The following is a 25894-nucleotide window of genomic DNA, read 5'->3' as shown; positions in this document are numbered from 1 at the left end:
AATTTGAATGGAACCACAAAAGGCCTGGAATAGCCAAAGAAATCTTAAGAAAAAGAACAAACAAAAAAAACTCAAAAAAACCCCCAAAGCTGGAGTTACCATGCTCTTGGATTTCAAATTGTATTATAAATCTATAGTAATCAAAACTGTATGATACTGGCACAAAAACAGACACATAGCTGAATGGTACAGAACAGAGATCCCAGAAATAAACTCATGCTTATATGGTCAATTATCTACAATACAAAGCTAGGAAAATACAATGGGGAAAAGACAGTCTCATTGATAAATGGCATTTGGAAAACTCGACAGCTACGTGCTAAAGAATAAAACTGGATGATTTCCTTACACTATATACAAAAATAAACTCAAAATGACTAAAGATTTAAATGTAAGATCTGAAACCCTAAAACTCCTGGAAGAAAACATAGGTAATACGCTCTTTCACACAAATCTTAGCAGTATTTTCTTGTATACATCTCCTCAGGCAAGGGCAACAAAAGCGAAAACAAACAAATGAGACCACATCACAACAAAAACCTTTGGCACAGCAAAGGAAACTATCAAAAAAGTGAAAAGACAGCCTACTGAATGGGACAATATATTTGCAATGATATATCGGATAAGGGGTTAATATCCAAAATATATAAAGAACTCACACAACTGAATATGCAGAAAAAGCAAACAATTCAGTTTAAAAATGGGCAGAGGATCTGAATAGATATTTTTCCAAGGAAGACATACAGATGGCCAACAGACACATGTAAAAATGCTCAACGTTACTAATCATCAAGGAATTTCAAATAAAAACTGTGATATCACCTCATACCTGTCAGAATGGCTATAATCAAGAAGACAACAAACAAGTGCTGTCAAGGATATGGAGAAAAGGGAACCCTCCTGCACTGCTGGTGGGTGTATAAATTGGTACAGCCACTATGGAAAATATTATGGCATTTCCTCAAAAAATCGTGAATGGGAATTACCATATGATCCAGCAAAATTCCACTTCTGGATATTTTCCTGAAGAAAACAAAAACACTAACTCAAAAAGATATATACACCCCAATATTTATTGCAGTATTGATTACAACATTCAAGATATGGAAGCAACCTAAGTTTCCATAAATAGATGAATAAAGAAGCGATAGATGATAGATAGATAGATAGATAGATAGATAGATACATGGATGATAGAGATAGATATATGCTGTACCCCTTACACTTATACAGGGCTGTGCGTCAATTATATCTCAATAAAACCGGAAGAGAAAATTTTTTTAAAGCAGCCAACTATGCAGGGACAGATGCCAAACCTTCCCTGGTAGTCGGTTTCAAAGTTGTCACCGCTTCAGAACTGCACCAGAGTTTAACATACATGTCGCTATTACTCTATTTGCACCATCCAACTGCCAGCGATTTTATCCCTTAGATTGATATGCACACCATCATCTGCTCGCATGTTCAAATTTAGACCCAGTTTCAACTGGGTCAAATTTGAAACTCAGCTGTGCTTTCCAGGAGCGAAAATTCTCAACTTCCTTTCTTTGCCTTACCTGTGATGAGTCTCCCGTTACCACAATATACTTGCAGGGAGGGTTTCTGCACTTTCTGATTGCAAGAGGTCTGGTTGAAGGATCGCAGAAACTTTCATTCACTTGCATGTTTTGTGCACCCACGCACTTCACCTGCCGATGTGTCTCTCTTTTCTTACATGATGTTGAACACTAGAAATACAATGACTAAATGAAGAACACATTCTTTCACTGAAGGGTTGTCTGAAAGTTTACTTGACAATACTCACATCCAGCCACTCTCCCGCCACCCAATGGTACTGTATGCAGTCCTGACGCCAACATTGTCTCTGAAAATAAGGCCGCGTGGACTGATCACACTTTTCTTCCGCCACCCGACCAACGCCTCGCAGTCTGCAGTACACATCCCTTTGCTGAACTCCAGAGCCACAGGTCACAGAGCACTACGAAGAAGCCAAACGATTGGAATAGTTAACTAACAAATATCAAATTATGTAAAAATCGCAAAGTAGAGCAAAATTATACCATGCATTAGATAGAAAATACACGCAAGAAGTATTTTTAACATTGCCTGGTCTGGAGCACCTATACAAATATACAAATAGATGTTCTTTATTTTGCAATACCTATTCAAGTCTTGTAGAAACTATGACCAGATACTCCATCCGAATTGATAGCTCTCTCTTCTGACTTAAAACATACTTAATATCTATAAAATTTACCACACAAACTATTCTACTACTACACTGCTTTTGAACATTATTTAAATATTGAAATTACGCTGTATTCATAATCTCCCTCAAAGCAACAATAATTTCCAAGTTTGGGTTCTATCCATCTTTATACCTGCCGTCCCTGTTACAGCTTGGGGATCCAAACATTTGCTGATTTGTTGACTCGTGATTATACTTCAGTGGAGAGGTGTTTTGGGAAACTGATCGTGTAAGCTTATAGTTTACTTAGACAACCTTGTCTTAGCCTCTCCTCTCACTTATCTGTACAAAGAAGATTTTGTGTTATTTGTAAAATTTCACAGAACATGTCCCACACATTTATTCCTCACAACAGCTCTACAAAGGAGGCACCAGGGCTGAGGGCCCGGGACTTAGCTAAGAGATGTTAAGTCATTTGCCTGAGCTGCTACGTGAAGTCAGAGGCGAAGCAGGTTTAAACCCACTTCTTTCTGACTGCAGCCTTTGAGCTCTCCCCATGCTGCCTCCACGGGATGGAGAAGGACTTGGCAACTTCTCAGGGCTTTCTCAACTCCGCAAGGCCAAGCCATAAAACAGCAGAGCCTAACCACAACCAAGAGCTGGATGCCAGCATTAATAAAGTGGAGAGGGCTTCCCTGGTGGCGCAGTGGTTGAGAGTCCGCCTGCCGATGCAGGCAACACGGGTTCGTACCCCGGTCCGGGAAGATCCCACATGCCGCGGAGCGGCTGGGCCCGTGAGCCATGGCCGCTGAGCCTGTGCGTCCGGAGCCTGTGCTGCACAACGGGAGAGGCCACAACAGTGAGAGGCCCGTGTACCACAAAAAAAAAAAAAAAAAAAAAAAAAAAAAAAAAAAAAGTGGGGAGAACGTCTAAGGGTATTTATTTAATTTGTGAGCTTGGTTTTTATACTCTTTGTTATTCCAGAAGGGATTGGAGGTCATATTGAGTGTTACATGGGGCCTCATGGCTGTTTGCAACTGTGACAGTGTAAGGGTAAAAATTCAGGTTTTTCATTAAGGTCTCTATTTCTGCAGGATTCACAGAGTCAGTGGTTGCTTTTTTCTCTAACAGTAAATATGTCTCTGCAGGATATGGTTTCACCATGACTTTTAAAACACTTAAAGCCCACAAAAGCTACGAACTTAGTTCACCTGTTAGACTCAAGTTCCTCTTATAAACTCTTGCAACAATTTTACTCTAGTGGCACCTTTAAATTTAGTTTTCTGTCTTGTGTGTATAAGCGGCAACCACTGACTTAAAAGAGGAATTTTATATTTTTTTAACTTACAAAGAATATTATGCATATCTACATCGCTTACTTATATTGACCCTCATTTTATGCTTTAGCAGTTGAATTTTGACAACTCATTGAATGTTTTCACAAAAAAGACATGTTTCCTTTGTATGGAGATAATAATAACTTAATGTGTATTTTGTGCAGGGCACAATATTAAGCAGACTAAGATGTCAGGATGTAGTTTAACTTATCTGAACCTCTGGTGAAAATGTTTAGTCTATACAATAAGGCGCCTGCAAACATTTTCCAGTAATAATTTCACAAATATAAACCATATTCGGAAAACTTCCTACTTCTAAACCTGAAAAAAAATTCCTGAAAAAAAATTTCACAAAACATAATTTAGCAAGAAGTTCTTTCAGATAAATATCATTTTCTACAGTTCAATAATCCACAGTGGCTGACTGATTCTTTGACCACAGCATGCATTTAGAAGAATCCACTGACACCATAGGGAGCTACTATAATGGACCTCACCCTCAAAGGAAAAAAAAAAAAAAACCAAACTGGACTACTGCTTGGAAGAACACAAGTAACTTTTGTTTTTCAGCATTTTTTAGAGATAAGAGTACAAGAGACTAAACTGATGTGATTTCAGATTTGAACAGAGGAGAGAATTCATTGATTAAATGAAGTATTTCTTAGCCTCATGTCATTGATAACCCTAACTGCCAAGTCCAAGAGACACTTTTCAAGCCTTTTCTTAATTAATCTCACTGACACCTTCAGCACCAGTGACCACATTCTGTTGAGTCTTTCTGGCCTCTGTGATTGAAATCCCCTCTGGTTCCAGGTACTCTCCTCTTGTAGTCCTTAACTGACTCTATTTTCTCTGTTTAGCCTTTAAACGTTAGTGTCTCCCAGGGTTGTCTTTATAACTTGCTTCTCTTTATACCCTCTGAGCTCTTTCTGAGCAATTTCTTCTATGTCCCAATAATTTCTAAATCTGTTCTCTCCAGCCTTGATCATAATTCTGAGCTCTCCATTTATATTTTCATGTACTTACAAGGAATTTTTCATGTATTTTCTACATAGATATGTCAAAGGCACCTCAAATCCAACATTTCCAAAGCCTAACTTATCGCCTTTGCCCATCAGCTCCTCTTCCGGGCTGCGGATGCTGTGAAGATATGATAATCACTGCTACGTCCAGCGACTTATTAGAATGACCTCCCAAGGTACAGCTGTAACTCTAGAGTAGTCACCCTTATTCAACAGCTTTATTGAACCACATTTTTATAAGCGTGTTAAATTTTATCTTTCTTTAAAAATCCAAGTAACTCATATGAAGGCAATGCGAGTCTATCATTACGAGTATGACACAAATAATTGATTGATTACACCACTGCATAATTTAACTCAGAGAGGAAAAATCAGCCAAATTTCCTACTCATGCGTACATGTACTACAACACTGCATAGCCTGGTGCTTTAAAAACTTGACAGTGGAAGTGGAGAAGGTAAGTTTTAGCCAATCCACAGGTACTGTAGCTGTTTTAGCTACTCTAGGGCAGAGATGAAGAAATGTTAGAACATGCATTGCCAAAATGGGTTCATTAAGGCTAACTCACTCTGCTATTTAATAAACAATTATTTAAAATGTAATAGTAAAGTCCTTTCTTGATGCATTATTTATAATTTCTTGTTAATGGATTAAGGTTTTGATTTTATTATAGTCAGTTATTTGTAACTATAGTTTATTTCAAATGCATCAATACTGTAGCAGTAGTATTAGCAGTAGTACAGGATTTTGAGTTAGAAAAGACTCTAAGAATATCTAATTCCAATTCCTCTTCCATCCTGAAATCCATGAATATCAAACCTACCCATACTTCCACAGCCTCATTATGAGTAAGTTCACTATATCCTGAAAGCAATCATTTCATTTTTGGGTGACTCTGCAGTTTTAGCAAATACTCTTCTATATTGAGCTGAAATATTCTTCCATAAACTTTACCCACTGTCTAGAACCTGTCCTCCTTATCAACATAGAACAAATACATACTTACTTTCATGTGAGAAAGTATAAAGGTGTGAGGCCTGGAAAGGGAGCAGCTATTTTATGACCATTAGGAGTTGATCAACAGAATCACAGAAATGCCCATCCAGCACCCTGCCATTGTGGAGCTACTGAATCAAACTTAAATCTAGTGACCTTCTGGTCTTGTTATGTAAAGAATAAATGACTTTGAGTTCAAGCCACTAATAATCAGTGCTTTTCCTACTTGCAACAGAACACAGTGGAACTGATACAGAATAGTTATAACAATTCGATTGTGCTTCTCTGGGGATTTGGTACTTTGTCAAGACTTTTCTTACAGTGTGGGTCTCAGAATAGGTACTGCTCCAAAAATCTGACCAGAATTTATTAGTGCAAAATTTTGAACACTCTTCATGTATTAATGTAGCCTAATATGTTGCTAGTGATTTAAGCAACTACACCATATTCAATACATGATCCATTAAACCCTCAGTTATTTTCCTAAGATATGTAAAATCCATATATATCTTAAATTTATGCAACAGACTTTTTATATAATAAATAAGCCTGTAATGAACTCAACACAACATAGAAATTACGTTTCTGTTGAATGCATTTTTATGTGTCATCCAGTGACATTCTGCAATTGTTGACCTCAGGTGCCTTGTAAGAGGGGAGATACATTGCTAAGGGAGTAAAAGACATTGCTAAGGAAGTGTAAAGACGAGCTCATATAAAATGATAACTATAAAATAATTATGACAGCAACTACAATAGGAAAGACTCAGACAAGTGTTCAAATGCTCACCCGCCGCCCCCATCACCTCCTGGCCTGTGACCTGCACAAGCTATTCAGTACTTAACCCCTATAAGCTGTTGTTTCCTCATCTGCATAATGAATAATACCTACAGTTGGGAAGAATACAGAAGTCTCTCAGCAGTGTTAGGAAGTGACTGTCCCTTGCTGCTTCCTTCCTATTCCCATTTTTTTCACTTTTCTTACAGAGATACAAATATTTTTGCCTTGAAAAGTTTCTCGACACATGCCTCAAACCAAAGCGTATTAGTCGTCTCAGCCCACTCAAAGATAGACCATCTTAAGTATCAAGAAAGATGATAAAGGAAGAGAGTTAACAGGCAGCACAGAAATTCAAAAACAGAATTGCTGGCACTAGCTAGAAAAGATTGAGAAGCATAGTTCACCCAGCCCCAGAACAAAAAGACATCCTCTCTGACCTCGGCCTCAGCCTGTCTTCCTGGAAGAAAACTCACTTAACCTGGCTGTAAAGATGAAGAGGCTCTGCAATCTTGGTCAGGGGCTGTGGGGACTTAAGATTTACTATCTTTTTAGATTATAAAAGATATATATGTATACATCACAATTTTTTCAAATATGACTATATTTGAAATCAAATATTTAAATCAAATATGATTTATATATGTATTTTGGAAATATAGAAAATATGGAATTACAGAAATACAAAATCACTTAACCGTGTCAACATTTAGCAAATATTTTCTAAAAAATTTTTTTTTCAGATTAGGTGTTTTGGGAAAGGGGGGCACTAGCCGGTAGACTTGTGAGATTTTGGAACTCATATCACATTTGGTTCCAGCTCTGATCTTAAAATACTACAAAGAAAATAATGGGTCCCTGAAAAAAGGGACCAAGTAAGTGGCTGCTATCACGAGGCTCTAGATTCAATAGGGTTGCCTGAGATTCTTCAAGTATCTTTCTAAGCTGTCCGGCAGGTTTGCCATGATCAGGGGGAGGTGAGAATTCTGGATGATTTTTTTTTTTTCTGAGTATAAAAACTACGTTTGGATGGCACTGAACTAAGCATGAGACCATGAGAATGCTAACACCCCATGCTAGCCTTAAAAACTTGAATTTACAAGTGAAGCTGCTATTCCCAAATAGGTAAAATTAGGTGAAAACAAAAACAAAAAGCCTGGTTCCAGAAATAAGAGGATGAGGCTTTTTTCTTTTTAAATGATTCCAGTATTTATTTTGCCTCTAAACGTATACATCTGGACCCTAGGGACAAAGGACTCTATATAGCAATGTTTGCTCCTGTTTGGCTGCAGTCATTAAAATGCATTACTAAATCCTTTCATTTAAAAAAAATGATATCAAATACCAAATGAAGAGTGTTAACTTCAAAACTCATTTGAGCACCTCTGTGGTCACAGTTTGCCAAATAAGTCTTTCCGTTAGAGGTACAATGTAAAATAGTAATAAAATGAAATTATAGTGAGGGATTCTAGTAAAGCAATGTTACAATTTATGCAGTTGGAACAAAGTAGCAACCAGTGATTATCTTGTAACTACCTCTGAAATTACACTTCTGTTGAATATATTATTATATGCAGCTCACTGACAGCCTGCAATTGTTAACTTCATGTGGGTACGTTTTATAGAATAAATCAAAGCCAGCGACTTCACTAGTGGTCATTTGTTTCTGGCAGAGTTTGGGGGACTGTGTGGGTGTATGAAGCTAATTGCTATGACAAGGAAAACCAATTCAAAGAAAAAAAGCCGACTCCGTACAAAAGCATCTGTGTTTTTTCTAGTCTTTACATATTCATATCGGTATCTTAGAAACCCCTGAAATACATTCCTTTAGTGAATCTTATATAATTTCAGAGTTGGTGGCAAGCCAAGGACAAGTTGTTAGCACCCATGATTGATTCACTGTTGTGGAGCTGGATGTCAAGGGTCAGGAAGTGTCCCTCATGAATAGCAACCACAGCAGCTGCAGCAGCTGCAAGGCAGCAAAAGAATCCTGAGGATCAAAAGGGATGCTGGTGGCCAAAAAGCAGAGTCTCTTCCCACTTCCACTTCCATCCACCAGCGGCTTCTGCGTGTTGTCACTGAGAGAAGCTAGGGGATAACTAACTGAGGGATCAAAGGAGACAGGACGGACCCAGTGTTTCTTTTTTGAACGACTTAGTAGGTAGTAGTGGCATTCACTAAATAAGACAGGTTAATGGGATATCTTTTAAATAATGGCCTCTGCTAAACCACAAAATTAATTTTATTTACTGTACCAAAATTCAGGGCAGAAGTAAGGGCTCAGATATATACTTTTTGTTTTGAGAAGAAAAACAGAGACATGTTTGCCCCTAGTTTTCAGTCAAAGATGAACCACAATTCTCAACACCCTAACACTTGACAGAGGCTAACTCTTCTACACAGAAACCTGAGATCCTCACTCAATTTGGGAGCTTTTTATTCAAAAATGACTAGAGCATGGCCTTGAGTATATGGGGAGGGGGAAGGGTAAGCTGTGACGAAGTGAGAGAGTGGCATGGACATATATACACTACCAAACATAGGGTGGAAAGCTAGTGGGAAGCAGCCGCATAGCACAGGGAGGTCAGCTCTGTGCTTTGTGACCACCTAGAGGGGTGGGATAGGGAGGGCGGGAGGGAGATGGAAGAGGGAGGAGATATGGGAACATATGTATATGTATAACTGATTCACTTCGTTGTAAAGCAGAAACTAACACACCATTGTAAAGCAATTATACTCCAATAAAGATGTCTAATAATAATAATAATAATAATGATGCGCTGACACTGTCACTTTAAAAGCTGGTGCTCTGCCGCCAAGAATCTGATCTCACGGAGTGAAGGATGAAAACTTAGAGGTCCAGGGAAACCCCACTTCTAGCTCCTGTCTGAACCCCTATCTTCCTAACATAGCTCCAACATCAGACAGAGACAAGGAAGTTCCATCAGCAGAAGATGAGGTTCTTTTTCCCATCGTAGGACTAGCTCCTCTAAGACATGGATAAGTATCCTGAGATACTGCTGAGAGCAGCCAGATAGCTTTGCTGAAAGCCTAGCCCCACTGAAATCAGGCCTCAGGAAATTATTCTAGTTAACATTTCTGGCTTCATTTATGGCTTTTTCCTCTTTAATATTTCCCAGGCTGATCTTTGCTGGACAACCACATTCAAATATATGCCTTTCCCAGTTAAGATCTGGAGCTTACTTCCCTTAGTGTGCCAGAGCAAGTATCCATCACCCTTCTTTCATAAACTGAGTTTTCAGCCTTGGTCTCATCTCCGCATCAGCTTCATTTTTGCTGAGTCTTTCCAAGTGTGTCCACTCTGGCCTTAGACCAGCTGGGCTCCCTAGTTCTGTCATGTCCCTGACTCTTAAACCATCTCTAATTATGATCCATCTGGAAGTTACCAGTCCCTTTTCCAAGTTGCAAACTCAGCTCAAATCCAAGACTTTAGCGTGGAAACAAGGCAGTTACTAAACACCTCATCATGTATATTTTACTGTTAGGTCACCTGGAATAATATTATAATCATCAGTAGCCTCCCTAGTATTCAGGAACAGAATTTCTTGTAAAGTTTACAACCACAAAAAAAAAATCAAAAGACTAATTTGTTATTAAGCTATGAACTTAGCAAACGTGTTAACACTGTACAATATTAATTCAGAGCATAGTGCAAAAAAATTGTGTAATAGAATAAAACACATTTAGTAGAGTAAAACTTTCAAGGTTAGTGAAAGCATACAGAATGAATTAAGATTTTCTTTGCAAATGCAAAAATACATATATAATCATAAAACATCTTACATACCTCCTTCCATCTTTTGGCTTTCCATGAAGGGCATCTGACAGATCTACAAGCTTTATGAGTTCGAGGTTTCTGTAGATGACTGCAATATTTTTCTTCTAATTTCCCGTGGAATTGGTCAACGCAAATCACCTCACGGTACTTTAAACCTTTACCACAAGGAGCTGAGCACTGGAAAATAAATATGAATGCACTTGATTCATTTTATCTTTACTAATTTAAGTTTATCTGCAAGAAGTGTAAAATGAAGCAATCAAAACATCATCACTTGATATTTCATCAAGATATACTTTGATATTTCTAATGAGAGAATTTAAAATTTGCCAATCTGCCCTCGAGCATCACTGATATTGATATAATAAGGTATCCATTTATTCTTCAAAAAAGTATTGATTGTCTACCATATACCATGCACTCTTCTGGCACATATATGCTTTAGATCTTTTGAGGTTAAAGATTATCTGCAGCTAACTCCTGTTATCACACACATTTCAATAAAACTTGCTTTCAATTTTGTATGGTCGCCACCTATTCAATTTTTAACCCCATATGTCTTGCCACAGTGCAAACTGTGCTTTGGATGTCAAAAACAAAACAAAACAAAAATCTCTCAATGTAGGAAACTATGAGAAAGCAGAAAATTAATTTTTTAAGCGCAATTCAGTTCAGGTTTGTTTTTTGCATCCATCTGGCAACTGTATGTCCCCATCATCAACCCTACAAAATATTTAGTGAAAAACAAACTACCTAAAATCTCTGTAAGGATATATGTAAAACAATGATCGGACTTCGTTTTTCAGCCAGTTGCCATTTTATGAGCAAGGCCAGTGCAGAGGAGAGGAAGGGCTTGGGCTCTGGCAATGAATACCAGCTCTGCCACTTACTATATGGGTGACTTTAAGCATATTTCATCCCCTGGCCAAGCCTCGGTTTCTTTATTATAAAGTGATGATAATGACACCAATATTAGTGGTTTATTATGAAGATTAACATGAGACATCTAATCCAGTCCTTTTACACAGGGTACATCTTTGGTGAATATTAGCTTCCTCTTCTACCATTTTCCTTCATATACTCTGAGGATGTTGACAATTTTCAGCGTGATATATGTACCAGCGAAAAGTTAAGCAAAGAAGACACGGATTCCAGATAACTCCTCTCATTTCTCTGAGACAGCTGGTTACATATGGTTTCATTTAGAAACATATACTGAGTTCTGAGAACATCAGATAATATATTATGCATTTTATGTATATTATGAGTTCAAAGAGTGACTAATATAGAGTATTAGATGCTTAAAATATTTTAAATTAAAAAAATGAATAGTTTGGGGATAATTTACCTTTATATGTTATCTGCTATACTATATCCCATTTGTGTAAGCAATTAATTTAACTTGGTGCCTTGATTATTAAGACATTACCATATCTGAGATGTTCTCTTCCTGTTAACAACTACAGCTTTACATGCCATTTAGAACACACTTTAATTCAGTGTGAATCGCTAAGGGGTCTTGATAAACTGTATTACATGTACATTCTTTCCTGCTATTTTTTTTTATTTTTTATTTTTGTATTGAAGTGCAGTTGATTTACAATACTGTGTTAGTTTCAGGTGTATAGCACAGCAATTCAGATGTATATATAGATAGATATAGATATAGATATATACACACAAACAGATGTATGTATATATATTTTCTTTTTCATATTCTTTTCCCTTATAGGATATTACAAAATACTGAGTATAATTCCCTGTGCTATACAGTAGGTCCTGTTGGTTATCTATAGTAGCATGTAAACGTTAATCGCAACCTCCTAATTTATCCGTCCCCCCACTTCCCCCTTTGGTAACCATAAATTTGTTTTCTATGTCTGTGAGTCTTTCTTTTTGGAAATAAGTTCATTTGTATATTTTTTTCAGATTCCACATATAAGCAACATCATATGATATTTGTCTTTGTCTGGCTTACTTCACTTAATATGATAATCTCTAGGTCCATCCATGTTGCTGCAAATGGTATTGTTTCATTCTGAATGTGCCCGATCTCATCTTTCCTACTACGGACCTTCTCTTTCAGATCTACCTTTATGCTCTACTCCTCTTGGCCTCTTATCTTGGGCACTTCCCTGCCTGTTTCTTGACTACATTGTTTATTTTTCAAAGAGTATAACATAGTTTATACTAAAAACATCACATACTGAAGAGTACCAGGCATATATTATCTGGGACTATACATACATGTTCACACATACAAGAATGTTTTTCTCCTTGGTTGCGTAATTTTTCTAACTTTTAAACTGTGACTTTTTGAACAAATGAGGATTTATTACTCTCCCTGATAGTCCCCTGTAAAAAGTAATCATTATTGTGAATACTCATGATATGAGCCCAGTAGTACTTATGGAAGATGGAAAAATGTTTACTATTTTATTCACTCTATGATTATTGAGTTTCTGCCATATACCAAGAGTAGCATATAAATATAGATTCATTAACCATCTTTTGCCTTGACTTATCCTCAAAGTTCTTATAATCTAAATGACACCATTTATTAAATGAATAATGCCAGAGTACATCTTAAATAATATTAAATTCAATAAAGATCAGAATAAAAATACTACAAGACAGTAAAAACCATAAAGATAATACAATAAAAATATTATTGAATTAAGAAAATAGTGAAAAATCGTCATTTCTTTATGGGATATTTGGTAAGCATTCAGGGAGAGGTGATATTTAAACTCAGTCTTGAAGATGTAGGTTTGTTAATGGACAAAGACAGATGGTCCTGTATATTTCTTTGATGTGCCTTATCTAATGGGCATTATCTAATGCCCATGTGTCTCTGTTTTGCAAAATTCTCATAGTTCTTTTATCAGTGCCAAGAATCCAAGAATCACACAGTAAACATGCAGTAAATTGTTGATATTTCTGATAAGAATGACCAATTCATTTACGAAACTAAGTAACACAAGAAGAGACATTAAAGATTCTACTTTAGCATTGAACAATGCATTTCCTCTAAAAGCAGCATTTGCGAGTGGAATGTAAACTGGGACATTACAGTTCACTACCAAAGTGAGGACTGTTTCTCACAAAACTGAATAGCCTCTCCTCATCTAACTGGAAGTCACCTTTTATTCTTTCTCTTCTTTGTTATTCTAATCTGTAACCAAGACTAGTGTTAAACATAATTTAAACATATTGCTTCTTTATTATTTTCAAGAACTGACCATGAATCTCTGTTGTCCTTAATACAATACGAAAACAAACCTCTTCCCTGCTTTCTTGATCCACCAATTTTCAGTCAACATCCCTTTCCAGCACGATATTCTGTTTCGTTTCAATACGCAACCTTTGCTCTACTTACATATAACATAATTACTTTCTCTTTAGGGTGACATTTTCACTCACCACAGTGCCTGATTCATATTATTTCCTTTTACTTCGACTAATCACTTGCCCTGGTGCTTTCTAAATAGTACTTATCCTTAAAACTCTAAGTCCACCCCATGTCTAAGGTGAATACATATCAATCTTTCACTTCTCTGAACTCTTCCGTCTCTGTTTTTGGCACTTCATCATTTTCTATTTTTGTCACATACTTTATCCAAACTTCTAGAGGTCAAGCACCTTTTAGACCACCCACGTCGCCCACAAAGTGGAAGGTACGATAAATATCAGCTGATTAATTGACGTTGATTCTTGGTGCAAGCAGTTGTTTTTATTAAACTCTAAAATAATTTATTAAAACAGTTTACTTTTCCATGAAATATATTTATTGGATATTAAACTCAAAGTCTTCTAGGAAAGATAGACAAAATGTATAAAATCAAAGAATTGCAAAGTAAATTATGCTTTCGTTACACTTTTAAAGTAGCGCTCTCTTTCCCCAAGATCTGAAAAGGAATAAGTACATTATTTTATCATGTCTGATGAATTCCATGTGGGGATTTAAGTAAAAGAGAACACATTATGCAAAGAATTATGTTTTGGTTGGAACAAAGCAGTCATAGAGTAAATAACTAGTGAAATGTTACCTTCCTTCTCTCAAACCGCAATACATTCTGAGTTGTAAAGTTTCCACAAAATAGCTTATTTGGTAGAAAAACACAAACATGGTCATTCTTTGCTCTGGGACCCCAGTAATTCTTTTCATTTTTGTTCTTCTCTATTTTATAACCCTGATACCTTCCTATTCCCTTGAGGTTTTATCAACTGTATAATTTTTTTTGAACTTTTTAATTTTTTACACAGCAGGTTCTTATTAATCTGTTTTATACATATCAGTGTATACATGTCAATCTCAATCTCCCAATTCATCCCACCACCACCACCACCTCACCCCTCTTTCCCCCCTTGGTGTCCATACATTTATTCTCTATATCTGTGTCTATATTTCTGCCTTGCAAACCGGTTCATCTGTACCATTTTTGGATTAACTGTATAATTTATTTCCAGCATTCTCGTCAAAAATTTTTTTTCTTTAAAATCATCTCTGTCATCCTTAGTTGACAGTCTTACTAACTAACTCTTTCTGAGATTTTTCCGTGAATACTAGGGAGCAATAGCTATAGGAAGTGGTGACATAAAATGTAAGTAATCTGAATTGACTATTCTTATAAATTAGGTGAAGACACGTGCCTATTTAAGGAAAACAGGGCATTCAAAGCAAATGTAGAATTTGCAAGCCCTAAAAATAAAATAGAATATCCAGAATTGTGCAGGTTGACTGGCACATTCAGTCTCAAGATGGACAGTTGGAATTAATGAGTCCATTTTCACATGATTAACTTTGGAACAAGTCTATTCTTGTTTTTCAAATGAAGTTGTACATAATTACAGAATGATTACTTCTGATATTGGAAGTGTGGATTATTGCTTTGTTTGCATATAAGGATACTATAGAAGAATGAATGAATTGACAATTTGTGAGAAACTTGTTGTTAATTTAATTCTAGAAACTTAAATTGCAAGACAAAATAAAACAAGGAAATGAAGTTTACCTAGCTCCAGTTCCAGGAAATGGAAAACCGTGGGGTGTGTGTGTGTGTGTATTAGACTTTCATAAACTGTTAATGGTGATTGGGTCTCTATCCTCTCTGAAAGTAGTGGGAAACATACTGATATTGGGAGAATTAGTATGTACCCTAATTAACAATAAAATAGACCTGAAAGGTAACTGTTACACTATACCCTTGTCATGTATAAACTGCCTTTTACTGACAACAAACTGGGTAAATGTATGTAAATTCTTTAATCTCACTCAACCTCTACTTTTCATATGTAATATTAGTAAAAGAATAACTATTTCATATAAATGTCTGGGTAAATGTATGGAGAAAGGAATTTTTTAAACGAGAGAAGGGGCCAAACTTAAAAAACTCTAAAGAATTTATAATGCTATAGCAAAATGTAAAAAATATTAAAATTAATAAAGAATAAAAAGAATCCTGCAAAACTTAATGTTAATTATATGAAGGACAACCTTGAAAATGTCTCCCATAATGTAAAAGCGAATGGGAAGATGACATAGAGAGAGAATATTGTTTCCTGGAAAACACTCTGCTCATTCCCAGCTCACAACATTTGCACATGTCATGTCCTCCAGTCCCAGCACCTTTCTTCCATTTCAATCCTTACATATTTTTCAGTGCTGAGTTTTAAATCTCACTCCCTCTGCAAAGCCTCCTTTGGCTGCTGGAGGATATCAGTCCAGGCTAGATTAGGTGTGGCTCTTACAGAGCTTTTATACCTCAAAACCTGGTTACCTCTTCCCCTGTCTCTTTTCCCTGCTAGACTATAAATTCTACTGGGAACGGACTTATTGCAGGAAATCATGAAAAGTAGAAAGAACCCCAGAATCACTTGTTCCTAATTTAACGTGTTATGAACCATTCTTCTTCTCAAAAGAAGAAATAATTCCATTGTACCATGAACCATAGTTCTCCTAAAATAATAATTATTTCACTGGTGCTACCTTAGCTGACTTTAGATGGTATGTTTTAAATTTAATGCTTAAATTACATAGTAATGGTCAGCCTCAATTTTAGCTATAAAGATCCCTTAGCTAGCTCTTTGAAAACCAGAGAAAAAAAGAAAAAAGAAAAGAACCTAAAGTTTGGTCTACTGAAAAACAAGTGAAGTCAAAGTTAAGAGTAAGAATTAATTATTCATGGGATTTTTTTTTTTTTTTTGTGGTACGCGGGCCTCTCACTGTTGTGGCCTCTCCCGTTGCGGAGCGCAGGCTCAGCGGCCATGGCTCACGGGCCCAGCTGCTCCGCGGGATGTGGGATCTTCCCGGACCGGGGCACAAACCCGCATCCCCTGCATCGGCAGGCGGATTCTCAACCACTGCGCCACCAGGGAAGCCCATGGGATCTATTTCTAATTAAGTTTGACTAGAAAAGTAGCTAGGCAAAAAAAAAAAAAGTAGCTAGACTAGAAATTTGGCTAGAAATGTCTATTTCACTTGCCACTGCATAGTGTCATCTATGAATGAAGGAGTATATTTTTGTTTCTATGTTCCTCACGTAAACTTTAGCTAAATAACTCTAAGAATAAGTACTAAAACTAATATTTGACATTTTATATTAGAAAATTATTATTAGAAACACTTAATATTAGAAAAGAGCTATAACATCAACTATAAGTTCTACATTAAACATTTTTAATGATTATCAAGATAAGCAACCAATCAGTGAAAGCACAGGTTTTACAGAAAAACTTAGCAATTCACATAGATTCTCGGTTTTTTATTTAAAATTTCCTAATTAATTCAATATATAGCCTAAATAATTTCCAGTTCTCTAAATGGACTTCAATCAGTAAATTTGGCAATGACCCCATTGTTTAAAGTCAGCACGGTCAATTAGTCAGAACTAGAAGTATCTTGTAACACTAAAACTACAGCTTCCTTAACATTCCTCTTCATTTGCTGATAAGGAAAATATTTAACATTAAACAAGTATTATCAAAATTTGATAATACTATTGTAAACATTTTATTCTATATTATGGTTTATCACAAACCATTTCAGGGATAGTTAAAAATAATGACATTTAGTTTTTCAGCTATCAGAAATAGCATAATTTGACTTAATTTTAGTTTTCCAATGTTGTTATTATGCAAAAAATGACTAACAAGAAAATAAAACTGAATAAAAATAAGTGAGTTACTATTAATCAATTTCACTTTGCTTTTCAGAATCTTTGGAATTTTCTGGTTGTTTTTCGAAACATAATCGTTAAGTCATCAAACAATCTAATGAAGAAACGAATTTTTACTTTATTTCTAGATGTCACATTATCTCTGTTTCCTGACAGCAAGGTCCACAGTCATCTGTTGAAAATGTGAAAGCTCACAACTGGATGGCTGGGAGTCATGTCTATCCTATTGCTTACTGTATGACAGGTATTAGCTAAGACAACCAAGGAAAACCTGCTACCAAGTGACAAAGGGGTTCACAGTCTTTTTGTTTTAGGAGAGCTAAACTCACAGAAATGCAATCATTACACATTAAAAATCTAAGTCCAAATATAACTTCTCACTACAAACCAGAAATGCTTTCCATCAAGACAGGTGCAACTGAATAAGAAGCATCAATTTACAATGAATAAAATGGAGAGATTTTGATTTAAACACAAACGTATCATAGTAGCTAAAACATAATCAGGTATTTGAAGTGTCTCTGGGGAAATAATTTGAGAGGATTAGTTGTGGTTTTCTTTGTCTTTATGGCAATTCCAAAAGTATCAAAGAATTTCTCACTATAGGAACATGTATTATTTATCTTTGTTTTGACTTTTCAAAACTAAACGATTGTATGCTTCTATAGTAAAGTTAAATTTAAAATTTTTCATGGAAAATTTTTGATCAGAGCTATTTTGCCAGAGAATTTTTTTAAACGACGTTTTGGTGATTATGTTAAATGTCTTTACAACACTCTTATGAAACAAAAAAATTGTCTATGAAATGACATATTACAAAGGGAAATGATAGAGTTTCAGGCCAAAACAGTCCAGAAATTAGATATTCTACGGAATAAAACACTATTGTGTGTATGCATCCATGGATATATATGTTTCATTTTTTCTTTCTGATTTTTAAGAAGCCTAGTATAACATTCTCTAAATAAAATAAAGAGGCTAATCAAACAAACAGGCCACATCTAAACCCCAGGAACAGCATGGTTTTTTTAAATTTCAGGAAGACAACGATAACTATCTATCTAAGAGAAAAGCCCCACTATAGAAAAATCTTAGCTATGAGTTTTATACAACTATTAATACTTTGTAATTAAGGGCATTCCTTACAATGGTGGAATACTATTTTAAATTGAGCTCCAAAATTATTGGAGAAGTAAAACATTAAAGTAGTTAGAGCAAAACAGCCAGAGTATAGTAGAGTAGGGTATCTCTCTGTTTAAAGAGAAGCAAAAAAATGACAAAAATATGCATATTAAGAGTAGAGTGTCAACTCTGTAAATATAGTACTGCTACTGTTCCTTTAATTCAATGCATATGTGCAGTAAGGAGTAAGATACTAAATCTTATCAACAGGGACCCCATTCATAGTATTTCCTGAAAGATTATACTTAGAGTTTTAAAGTTTAATGGAGTTTGAATATTTCCTTTTTAACCTGTTACAGATACCCTTTGACTATGCAGCTTTAATAATCCAAGACAGCATTTGGTTTTTAGAATATGTACTACTGAAATATTTCATTCTGTTGCATTGTATCTGATTATATTTAAAATCTGCAAATTTAGACATTTAAAATTTTTCAAGTCAGATTCATTTGCAAAGATGTTTGAGTCTCAACTTAAAGGGCAAAGAAATATATGCTTAATAACAAACATATCCAGTAAACTTTCACTACATTTATATTATTGTAAAAATTATAATGTTTTAATTTCTATTTCATGTTCTAAAATTTTTGGGGGGTATATATGTATATATTTACATACACACACAAAATGGATTTACAGTTCTAAGCTAATCAATGCAACACAATTATCTCATGTATAATTTATCTGGCTAATTCAATTGCAAGTAATATTTAAAGATAATTTACTATAATATAATTATGGCTATGGAAAAATTTTGTGATTATTTTCACTTTCAAATATAAAACCTGAAGCAAAATTGCAATAACTCATGCAAGTACTTTATGCAGAAAATTTCACTTACCATATACTGTTTTCCACACATAAATATTAGGAAATTGGGATAAAAATCACCCCAGTATATGATAACTAAAATACTCAATTATTGGATTCATTTTCTTCAATAATAAGATTTGATAAACAATCCTTATAAACCTTCAAACATGAGTTACTGATCTCAGGTTTATTTTGCTAGAAGCCACAGTAAATGTAATTCTAATTCAAAATGTAAGCACTATTTGTAGCAAATAAAATTACTCAGGAAAAACTGGCATTAGTTTAAAGCTTGTAGATTATTCTTTCAACTTTCTGTCTAATAGTATAGTGTGTGTGCATTACAAAGGCGTAATGAACATTTCAGACTCCTCTGTAAAATCTCATCTAAAGAGTTCCTGTTCAGAGATTTTATTGACTCACTAACACAAATCTTAACAATTACACGGTATCAGGAAAAAAAATTGTTACTGTCAATATGAGAATAATATAACTCTTGTCTAATTTTAACAATTCTTTAGGGACCATTATTGTGCATTTACTTTTTCTTGATGTCTTTATACAAATGACAACAACTGGGACGTTACTTTTGTTAGATGGTGTGGCATGTTCCGTGATCAAAACCCACATTTTAACCCCTGGGAGCTGCATTCAGAACCATGAGTGTCTGCTTTCCTGGATGGAACAAAGTAGAAAACTATTCAGTGTGGGTAGACCATTAAAAGGTAAAGAGATCAGAAAAATAACTAAAGCATACCTTTAAAAAAATAGATTGACTTTCAAGGCATGACTTACTATGGTAACATTTACAAAATTCTTAAAATCAAGTGCCAACAGAATAGCAGGATTTACCATTTCAAGTTTCTACAAATGTTTTCATGCTAGCTGTGGGAGTTAACAGAAGTAAAGCCAAGAAGTTTGCTTTCAAGTAGGGTTATAAAGATCTGAAAAGGAATATGCACAGAGAACTCTCAGATGAGAAATAAAAAATGAGCTCTATGAAGGCTTTGATAAGGGAAAAGTCAGAGTTGAAATTAAAGGAGCGATACCCACTGCACCTATTTATGTCTATTTATCATATGCAATAAAAGTTGTGAGGCAAAAATGTTTTCGGGATTAATTTTTCAGTGAACTTAAGCTAATTTTAAAATTATATTAATCAGATAAAGATTATTTTTGTTAAAATTTAAGGCGGGGTTTTATAGGTTTTACTACTGGGGAGTGGAAGATAGAATAATAAAAAGGGCATGGGATTTGGAATCAGAGACCTACACTTGAACCTCAGTTGTCAGCAGTTGAACAGCCTTGGGCTAGATGCTTAACCTTCCTAGTCCTCAGTTTTCTCATCATAAAGTGGCAATAATAACACCTACACCTCAGGGTAGTTGTGAGATTAAAGGTGATAATGGATGAATGAACCTAGAACAGTGCTTGACACAATACTCTAAAGTCATATTAAACCTCCGTTCCCCTGTCTTTTTCTTCCTTTCCCAAATCCTCAGTAAATAATAATTTAAAAAAAGGTAGTGAAAATACAATCCATGGTGTGGGTTTCTCTATTAAACACTTGAATGGAACAGGGGCATGGTTCCACACTCATACATTTGTAGCTCATTCAGTAGTGAGAGAAGGAGGGTAACCACCTCAAGGGAATTCAGGTAAGACCCTATCTTGTTCCCCTTGTAAAAAAATTCTGTTTACCAAGATGCTGAACAACACATCAGACATACTTCAAGATATTTCAGAGTGGAGAGAAGGAAGAGAAAGTAAAATAGGAGGTGATTAGACATATGGTCAAAGAAAAAAAACCAACCAACAAAAACCTAACCAGTTTCAGTTAAAAATGATGGAGTGACCATATGTGTTCATTTCCCCCTCCCTCTTTGAGTTTTATTTCAACCCACAAAGTCAAAGCAAATAAAACAGAATGAAAGATGCAAAGAAGAGAAAAGACCAATGTGAAGCAAGACAACCTTGTACCTATAAGACCTCTGAGCCACTTAGCACCTGGATGCAACAAGAAGGGCTACAGCTCCTGAACTCCTCTTTAGGCAGATGAGGGGTTTATTCTTTGGAGAAATTAAATTGCGGGAGTTTCAGAGTTGGGGATGCTGGAGGAAGAATAATGGAATTCTACACATTGAACTCTTGACCCTTAGTCTCTCTGCCCAGAGTACTCTTGCTCACTGGCAGGGCGTTCAAGGGTTCTTCTCTGAGAAACTGGGTCTCCAAGAGAAAAGACCTTAAACTATTGACTTACAGGGAATATCATCAGTCACTAGATGCTATCCAAATGCAGTTTCATATCAATTCTCTAGTACCTTACTCTTAAGTATGAATGAGCTGCAGAAAATTATCAACTTTTGAAAAAAAAGACTTCCACAGGAAAACCAGAAAACCACTCCTACCCTTACCCAAAGAAAGGGTCCAAAGGATAAGGAGACCATCAAGAGAGAATCTCCCTTCAAAAAAACAGTAATTAATATGAGAGAGAGAGAGACTAGATGTTGTATGGACAAAAGAATAGAATACTATGACCCCAAAGCAATTTGAATGCAAGAAACGGCTTTGGATAATTAAATATGTAATAACATAAATAATTCAAGAGATGGTTTATACACTGACAAAGTTTCCATCAAGTAAAACCAAATGACAGACAGAAAATAAGAGAATAAAAACAAGAGAATTAGAGGATCAATTCAAGAATTCTAATATTCAACTAGAAAGAGTTCAAGAAAGAACAGTGAAAATAGTTGCATAGATATTATCCAAGAAATAACAAAATTGATTTTCTCAGCACAAGTCTCCTTAATGAAAGGGCCTATAGAATGCCTAACAAACTGAATTTTAAACACACACAAACACTAAGTCACTTTATCATGCAATATCAGAACAACAGGGACAAGGATATCAAAAGCTTCAGTGGCATAGACATGAAGACAAAGGCACCTACAACAAATCAGGAGTCAGAATCACCATACATCTCAGAATGCTAGAGGATAAGGTAATCCCTTAAAAATTCTGAGGGAAATTATTTTCAAGCCAGAATTCTAAAACCAGCCAACTTATCAATGAAATATGAGGACTGACCAAAGACATTTTCAGATTTGCACAAAAGGAAAAATGTATCTCCCATTTTTCATCTTTCCAGAAGATACAGGAAAAAGTATTTTCATATGCAAGAGTAAATTAAAAAAAAAAAACATGTGATGCAAGAAAAAGTCATCAAAATTGAAATTGAGTGAAAAGACTTCACAGGATTAGAGAATGGTCAGCAAGGTTGTTTGTCCTGGCCAGATCAGAGGAGGACGAATGGGGGTCAGGGGGCTCTGGGAGGAATCTAGGAAAGAGAAATATCTGAGCATTTAGAAAAAAACATTCATAGAGATTTTATATACCTGTTCAAGCACTTGAGAGAAAAAATAATAATTGGAACATTCAAAGAAAAACTAAGCAAATTTTTAAAGGAAGCAATTATTAACTCTAGGAAAATCAAAGAGTTGTGCAAGAACGGAGCAGTACTTTAGGGACTTCCCTGGTGGCGCAGTGGTTAAGAATCCGCCTGCCAATTCAGGGGACACAGGTTCAAGCCCTGGTCCAGAAAGATCCCACATGATGAAAAGCAACTAAGCCCCGTGCGCTAAGACTGCTGAGCCCGCATGCCTAGAGCCTGTGCTCCGCAGCAAGAGAAGCCACCGCAAGGAGAAGCCCGAGCACCACAATGAAGAGTAGCCCCCGTTCACCGCAACTAGAGAAAGCCAACGAAGACCCAACGCAGCCAAAAAATAAATAAATAAATTTTTCAAAAAGGAGCACAGTGCTTCAAAGTACACTACTTGGCTTCACACTGACATAAAGAACACTAACTGTTGACTGAATCAAGATTTATTTTGAAGATAGGATTGTAGAATTAGCGGTCCATTTAGGAATTAAATAGTCAACCTCTATAAAAGGAAGTCAATAGGTAATTTTTTTTTTTTTTGATGCATCAAGAAATAGCAGAGTAAGCCTGTTTGGAAATAAGGAAGTACATATCAGAAGACATAGATAAAAGGATTTAAAGATTAATTCTGGGTTAGGAAAGACTGCAACAGGAGATAGCTTTTTTTCTTTATCAGCATTTTAGCACCACTTATTTTTTTAACTATGTACATGTGCTACATTTATAAGACTATATTCAAAACTGTAATCGATGATATTTAGTTCATTAATGGAGATCAATGTCAAAATGGGTGAGCTCTCTCTAGAGGTATGTGCTTGAGCTGTGGATCCACCTGGGTATGGAGGAGACTATTAATTATTTTATGAAGACATGAAATGCACGCTTCCCAATTTACTTGTGACATAAAGTTGGAAGGATTTATTTAAAAGTCAAATATGAGAATTTAAATAAAAACTATATGAATGCAAACTACTAGAGAAAAAAATAGAAGTTCTATACTTTTACTTAAAAATATCTACTGCTAAGGAAAAATAAAATGATTAATAACAGTATCATATACTATACATATTAGGCATATACTGATGTAAGATCAGTATAAAAAAACCTAGGTGACCACTAGGAACTGAAATTTGATGCAATATTGATTATATTGGGCTCAGTGTTCATATCAAGGGTGGCAATATTCTTTTTACAGTTAGACCATTTTTGCTAATGAATGAAATTCTAGATGTTAGATTTTGACAGAGAAGTAAAAAAAAGGCGATTGCGATGATTAAAGAGTTGAACAAAATAAATATATTTAACCAGGAAAACAGAAAAATAGCTGCCTTCAAGTATTTGCCCTGTAGAGGAGGAATTTGATGTATTCTTACTTCAGGGTGCAGAATGAGAGTTACAGAGGAATATTCCATAGATACCAATTTTACCTCAAAATACAGAAGAGCAATCATATAATTTTCCAAAAAAGAAGTGGATTATGTTGTGTTATGTATGGTCTCCAACTTTAGAAAGGTTCATCAACATAGAAACTGTGTATAATTCAGATGAGAAACTTAGTAAATAATGTATGCTTTGTGTAGAAGGATAGGAAAGAGGAAATTGAAAGTCTCTCCCAATTTTAAAGGTATAATACCAAAAAATATAAGAAGACAGTATTTTTAAAACATTTCAAGAATCACAATAATTTAACTTTTTAGATATATATTTATGGGTTTATTTTTAAAGTTATATTATTTACTCAAACGAGAAAATGCAAATTTCTGCACACCTGAATAACGGGACATCCATTGGTAGGAGAATATGCCATCCTTTACTTCTTAAGAAATTTCAAATAAATCTTATAGTTTCACATTGCCTCATTTACTATGACATAGGTATCTGAATGAAATCATGAAGTTATTCCCAGACTTTTAAATTTTAGTTTCTGATAAAATAGTTTTCAAAAAAGAATCTGCTTTTTATTACCATAGCCACAGCTAATATCTTTCCAACTAATTTGTCTTTTAAAAACTTCTCTAGAGTTTTCCTAAGCATTAAAATATATATACATGGAAACATTTTCCCAGTCGATAAGAAAGTGAGTTTTATTTACAAGTTTTCTCCATATTTTGACTTAAAAATAACTGTAAAAAATCCTCATAGTTTGAGAGTGACACAGGCATAAAAACTTGAAGACACTGTTTAATTTCATAAAATACAAAAAACGTCTCCAAAGCTCTCCTCAATATAAACCATAATCTTAAATGGCCTATTTAATTATATCTAAATAAATACCATATCCTTGTTAACATAATAGAAATTTGGATATTAGAATGATTTTCATGTATAAATTATGCATCAACAAAAATAACTAGACAGTCTACCAAAATATGCCCACACATTAAAGATGCTGAAATAAAAAATAAATGAGAATTCTAAACTTAATAAGGTCAGAAACCACATCTATAAATATTTACTGAATAAATGAATGAATAAATGCAATGTAGAAAAAAATGAGCAAATACATACAAACAAACATCACTTAAATATGTAGTTTATGTTATCTGAATGAGGTAGAGTTGAATGGCCTTTAATTCTACAAAAATTACACAGAAAAGAAAGCTTCATGTAATTTGGATCTCTTTCTCCAAGATTTTTGTTGTTGTTTTACTGATTCTATGGGGTGCCTTGTGAATCAGCAGAGATGAGAAGCATCTCCTGGTTTCATCTAAAATTAAGATCTTGTCAATTTTAACAACGAAATGCTGACTTGGAGACTGGAGCCATATGAGCTCCTACTGTTCTTTTGAGCCTGGATGCTGAAGAAATGTCCACTGATATGAGAGGAGCCAGGCCTGATTATCTTCCCTATTCCTAGATCTGAAAATGTTCCTGAGGCCCATGAATAAACAGTAAAAAAGCTTCCATCAGATGGAAGGATGCAAACTCTGGTGGTAGAATATGGAGTCATTTTTTATTAGTGTGGCAGTAAGAAGTTCCTTTTATTCTTTCACTCTCCTATAAAGAATATATTCTCACAGAGCACACATCACCATTTATACGGTACAATTTGCACATTTTAATTCTCACACTATATTTAATGATATCCCAGAGTGACTAATCTTTAATCACACAAAATGCTTTCTGGTTCTACCTATTGAGTATTATTATATTTGCATTTGT

At 35.1% G+C, this 25894-nt stretch overlaps 1 protein-coding gene across 8 annotated transcripts in view; it reads right to left on the bottom strand.

Moving 5' to 3' along the window:
* ADAMTS20 (ADAM metallopeptidase with thrombospondin type 1 motif 20) overlaps positions 1–25894 on the bottom strand; it is a 198200-nt gene that overhangs the window by 36372 nt on the left and 135934 nt on the right. For all 8 annotated transcript variants that reach the window (XM_007106837.4, XM_028491432.2, XM_055085676.1 and 5 more), the window contains 3 exons: positions 10130–10297; positions 1805–1978; positions 1557–1727 (listed from right to left, as the gene is read on the bottom strand). In XM_007106837.4, the coding sequence (XP_007106899.2) occupies positions 1557–1727; positions 1805–1978; positions 10130–10297 (513 nt within the window). The remainder of the gene's footprint in view (positions 1–1556; positions 1728–1804; positions 1979–10129; positions 10298–25894) is intronic.

The sequence above is a fragment of the Physeter macrocephalus genome, chromosome 6, assembly GCF_002837175.3.
Source record: "Physeter macrocephalus isolate SW-GA chromosome 6, ASM283717v5, whole genome shotgun sequence".
Taxonomy (NCBI): domain Eukaryota; kingdom Metazoa; phylum Chordata; class Mammalia; order Artiodactyla; family Physeteridae; genus Physeter; species Physeter macrocephalus.
This window is presented reverse-complemented; position numbering and strand designations above follow the sequence as displayed.